This window comes from Eurypyga helias, unplaced genomic scaffold, assembly GCF_000690775.1.
Source record: "Eurypyga helias isolate BGI_N326 unplaced genomic scaffold, ASM69077v1 scaffold5038, whole genome shotgun sequence".
Classification (NCBI taxonomy): Eukaryota; Metazoa; Chordata; class Aves; order Eurypygiformes; family Eurypygidae; genus Eurypyga; species Eurypyga helias.
This window is the reverse complement of record NW_010267555.1, coordinates 76,244-81,025: the sequence shown is the minus strand read 5'-3', so window position 1 is coordinate 81,025 and position 4,782 is coordinate 76,244. Positions and strand designations below refer to the sequence as shown.

Genomic DNA, 4,782 nt, shown 5'->3' with positions numbered 1-4,782 from the left:
GTCCCATCCCTGTGAGCTATCAGGGTTTAGTCTCAATCCTTTCTCTCCTGACCTGGCTGTCCTGAGACAGCTCATACAGGTAGGTGGTAGGATGTAGCCACCATTCTAATAGTCGTTCTGCTGCTCCTTACAGTGCTTCTGTGCCCCCAGGTTGCCATTTGTTTGCCAGACAGACCTGACTAAACGGTCTCTGCTACACAGACAGATTCAGGGCTGTCTTAACATTCCCAATTGCTTTTTTTTTTTATTTTACAGAGTATGATTAAATGAGTTTTGTTGGGGTAGGCAGAAGAATTGCAGGACGTGGCTGGTTTTGCAGAATAAGAATGTAAATTTTAAAAAGGAAGAACATCATCTCTTTATTTAGTTTTTCTTTACTAAGGCAAAGAACACCCCAGTGTAAGTGAGTGGTGGTGGAGCAAGTTATCTTGTGACTGGGCTGCTTCCTTAGCTCAGCAACTGCAGTAATTGCTGTCTATAAAGCCACACTCATTTAGTGTGTCATCGCCCCCTGCTTTGGCTAGTGGACTTCATCTGGAATAATGTATTGACGTTGTAGAGGTTTTAATCCAGAAATCGAGGTGGTTGTAAAATGTACAGTATGATTTGTTAACGGTAAGCAAAGAACTCTTGTCAACTCTATACACTTACACAGGTTCATCTTTACTTTTTTTTTCCTCTTAACTTTTGAATTCTGGATCAATAAAACAGTTTTGGGGTTCCTTCTGACAGATAAACAGAGGTCACATGACAACTGAAGCAAAGAGGGCTGCCAAGATGGAGAAGAAGCTGAAGATCTTGCTTGGTGGTTATCAGTCTCGAGCAATGGGCCTCATCAAACAACTGAATGATTTGTGGGACCAAATCGAACAGGCACATCTGGAGCTACGTACTTTTGAGGAGCTGAAGAAACATGAAGATGCTGCGATCCCACGGAGGCTGGAGGTGAGATTCCTCAGTGTAATGCCTTAGGTCAAATACAGGCACTTTGTGGAAAAGATGTTTTTACAACGCGTGGGCTCTGAGGTTCACAGCCTGAGTTTGTATCAAGTTTTTAATGGTCTTCTTAAATTACACTTTTGGCTATTACCAGACTTTTCTGCTGTTTGCTTCAATGTCAGAGATTCTGTGGCCTGTAACAAGCTGGGATTAATCTACTGGTGTGTTCTTTAACTTTGTTTCTATTTCCTCATGTGGTTTATTTTACTAATCTTCTGCAGTGCATAGTGGGAAAAGTTCTATATCTATCTTAATTTGGCTCATTTTGGTTTTAATTACTGTAAGAACATAGGGTAGATCTGAAACCTGTGTAAAGCCTCCTGCTTCCTTAAAAGTCAGTGGCTCAAATGCTGGTATGTACTATGGGAGAATCTCCTTTATTTCACGTTCACTGTATTCCTCCCTGAAGCTGTATGTTGTTGTTGTCAGACTTGCAGATTCCTGGACTTTTATAAATCAGGGCAACAACCCACTTTCAGTACTTGCTTTAAACATGGTTTTCAGTTTCAGAAGCTGAGCAGTTCTGTAATTTTAATTTTGAGCCATTCTCAGAGTTAAGGCCCTTTGCCTGCAGTCCTGTTGCTGGCTAAAAATGTGTATATGTGTGATCTAGACCACTGCTCCTGATAACACCACCTGCCTTACCAGCCTCTAACTGGTTGGCATGGCTTTGAGGAAGAAGATACTGCTTTCTCTTAAACAGCCCTAACTGCAGCCCAGAACTACCAGAAACGGCAACACTGAGATACCTGAAAACCATGACTCTGAGATGCTTTTCTTAGTTTAAGTATCTCCACGATGTTCTTCTCTCCTTTATTCAGCTAAGGCAACCCTCAACCAAGACTCAGTCCTAGGCTTGAGCCAGTGCCAGGCTTGCTTTCCAAGAAATAAGTACTCATCTGAGCACAATTTTAAGTTATTTTTTTTCTTCCAGAAGAGAGGGTTCCATTGAGTCTCAATCTTCTCTAGCACTTGGTATCACTTTGATTAAAAAGATAAAATGTATCAGTTCATAATACTGTCTTTGTGAGGATGGTTTAGAAATGCTGATAGATGTGTTTACAGACTAAAAAGTGATTAATTGATTTAGGAAAAGTTAACAGTAAAAATATATTAAATAGCTTGATAGCTACTAATAGCACGTGGGTTTAATAAATGGCACTTTACTTCAGGCTAATCCTCAGAATACATTTACTCTCTTCTGATACAAGAGGAAGATTGAATGAACCAGCAGCTGGCAGTTTTAGAACAAGCAGTAGTTCTCCTTCCCACACTGTGTAGTTAGTGCAACAAGGCCTGTGGAAAGTTTCATTGCAGGATGTGGGGCTAATTAGCTAAAAAACGGTTTTGAACGAACTCATGGAAGAAGAATCCATGAATAATGGTTAAATACAACAAGCTACTTGCATCAAGCTTCCAAGTAGAAATCTCTCCTTTTGAAGCATTTGCTATTAACTGAGGTCAAAACCTGGGTAAGATACGTAATATTTGAAGTAAGAAAACTGCGATTCTTGATATTGCACATCAACTGGTTTGCATTTATATTTACAGTAAATAATTCTAGCGGTCTTCTGTCTCAGTTCTGACCCCTTTCTCTAAAGGAACTAAAATATAACCTTTGTTAAAGATCTTCATGAGTGTGACTATTAGAAGAACTGACTCCTTGCTGAATTTTGTTTTCCTTTCAGTGTCTGAAGGAAGATGTGCAGCGACAGCAGGAGAGAGAAAAGGAGCTCCAGCAGAGATTTGCTGACTTCATGTTGGATAAAGAGACTTTTCAGGCAAAGTATTAAAGCACAGAATTCCATTCGTCGCTGATGCAACATTTTTAAAGTGTATGATACATCTCCAGCAGCTTTTGCCATCAGTTGCAGAAATGAAATGTAGTCTGCTGTTTGCATCTTGTCAAGTTTTGTTCTGTAAGGGACTCTTCCAAATGGCCTAGGTATGAATGGCTTTGGCCAGTATTAAAAATGGGATTGAGATGTCCAAAATTTTATTAAAAGGAAAAAGAAAAAAATCACACTGTTATGATTTTAGCCATGTCTTCATTTGCTAGGATTATCACATTTTTCCTAGTGTTTTATCAGTCTTAAGGTCCACAAGATAACATGCCTGCAGAAAAATGTCTTTTGAATAAACCTGGAATGTTAGAAAATAATTATGAAATAAAATGCCTGTCTTCTGACTAAAGTGGAATCCTCCCCTATCCCAGGTCTCTGTGGTTCTGATAAATTGTCTGTCTTCCCTTCCCATGCTGCTGCTTTCATTTTTCAAGCCTGTAATTTGTATTAGGTAAGACCTGTGCGGGGTAATTGTGATCAATGCATAGTGCGTTTTCCCTCGATTTGCTGACTTGTACACAGTGGGCTGGAGGTCTTGAGTTACATCACAGCCCTGCCTTGGCCCAGGCCTTGTGGAAGATGGTTGAGGAAGGCTGTGTGTCGCACATCACAACCATTGGACCTCAGCTGCTTGTTCTGGTCAGTTTTTAGAAATGCCCTGGTTGGGACTCTGAGCATGTGGCTGCTGCAAAGTGCCTCCAGGTTTGTGGATTAGTGTAGGCCAGGGACACTGGGAATGTTCCATGGGCAGTGGGCTGTGGCCAACCCTGGAGCTTAATTGCATGGATGATTTCATGCTGTGCCAGTTAGCCTGAACATGCCCTGGATGTTGGTTTACAACTGCAGACGTGGACACATCATCTTACAAGGTCACCCTTGCATGCCATCACGTAGGGGGGTGTGGAGTACCTTCTGAGCATGTTGCTGATCCTTGTCACTATTTCCTATTGCTCCTTGGGAGTTGGTTACTCAGCAGGCTTTGTTGCCCGCAGCAGCTGTGGAGTGGATTGGAGAAAAGCTCCCTATTCACTCCTCCCCTCTCAGCACATGTCAACAGGTTTTCATTTTCTCACTACTTTGTCTGTTCTTCTGAAGTTAAGGATGGGACTATTGAAAGGAGTGTGTGCATTCTTTCCCATTCCTTGAGATACTTGCGTAAAACTCATTCAGAATCTTTCTCTGAGCACTGTTTAGTCAGACCACACGAGTTAAATTTACTGCTTGAAAGTTCAGCTACTCCCAATGCTTTTAATACCTGCGTGGGCCAGAACCAGGCATCTTGTTAGAGGATTGATTTCATGTTCTTATTTTTCTCTCCATCTCTTCTTCAGGGATCCATCTGATTTTCAACTCTTGTGTTTTCAGCAATTGTTGCTGGAAATGCAGGGAGAAAAAGGCAAAAATGTGTATTGTTGACAGCACAGAATTCAGCAATTAAATCCATCAAGTGACGTGCATCTTGCTGCAATATATTTGAATTTAAATAGGTACTTTGTTTGCAGTTGATGGAATGTCACTTAGTTGAGGCCTTGGGAAGATCACTTGGGGATGCTCTGGGGGTTGTGGATGTGCAGCTGTTCAAATGCCATCCACAGCGATGAGTGGTCATCACAGAGGGGTTTCGGAGGCACCCCGTCTTATTTCAGCCAGTCGCTGGGGCGAGCAGGTTACACAGCCAGCCTTATAGTATCTTTCCCTTTACTCAGCAGGACATCATTCTTCTGAAGTGTTAATGCAATTATACTTCTAGGAATGTGTTAAATATTTAACTAAACCAGAGCACATCTGGAAATAAGTATTAAGCATCAGTCTTTTAGCATATGGGGTATTTTAGCTTGGATGGTTATACCCAAAAAGAAAAAAGCATATAAATGCCTATCATGACAGCTCTTGTGGTTGTGTGGTAGCTAGAGATATTAACAGAAAACCCTCGTGGATT

General features: G+C 41.3%; 1 protein-coding gene across 1 annotated transcript; it reads left to right on the top strand.

Annotated features, from left to right (window-relative positions):
* The first annotated feature begins 739 nt into the window (after window positions 1-739).
* Window positions 740-3,203, top strand: LOC104513952 (cell division cycle 5-like protein). Its single transcript, XM_010157463.1, has 2 exons — window positions 740-945; window positions 2,688-3,203. The coding sequence occupies exons 1-2, from the start codon at window positions 748-750 to the stop codon at window positions 2,790-2,792; spliced, it is 303 nt and encodes a 100-aa protein (XP_010155765.1). The 5' UTR covers window positions 740-747; the 3' UTR covers window positions 2,793-3,203.
* Window positions 3,204-4,782: the final 1,579 nt, after the last annotated feature.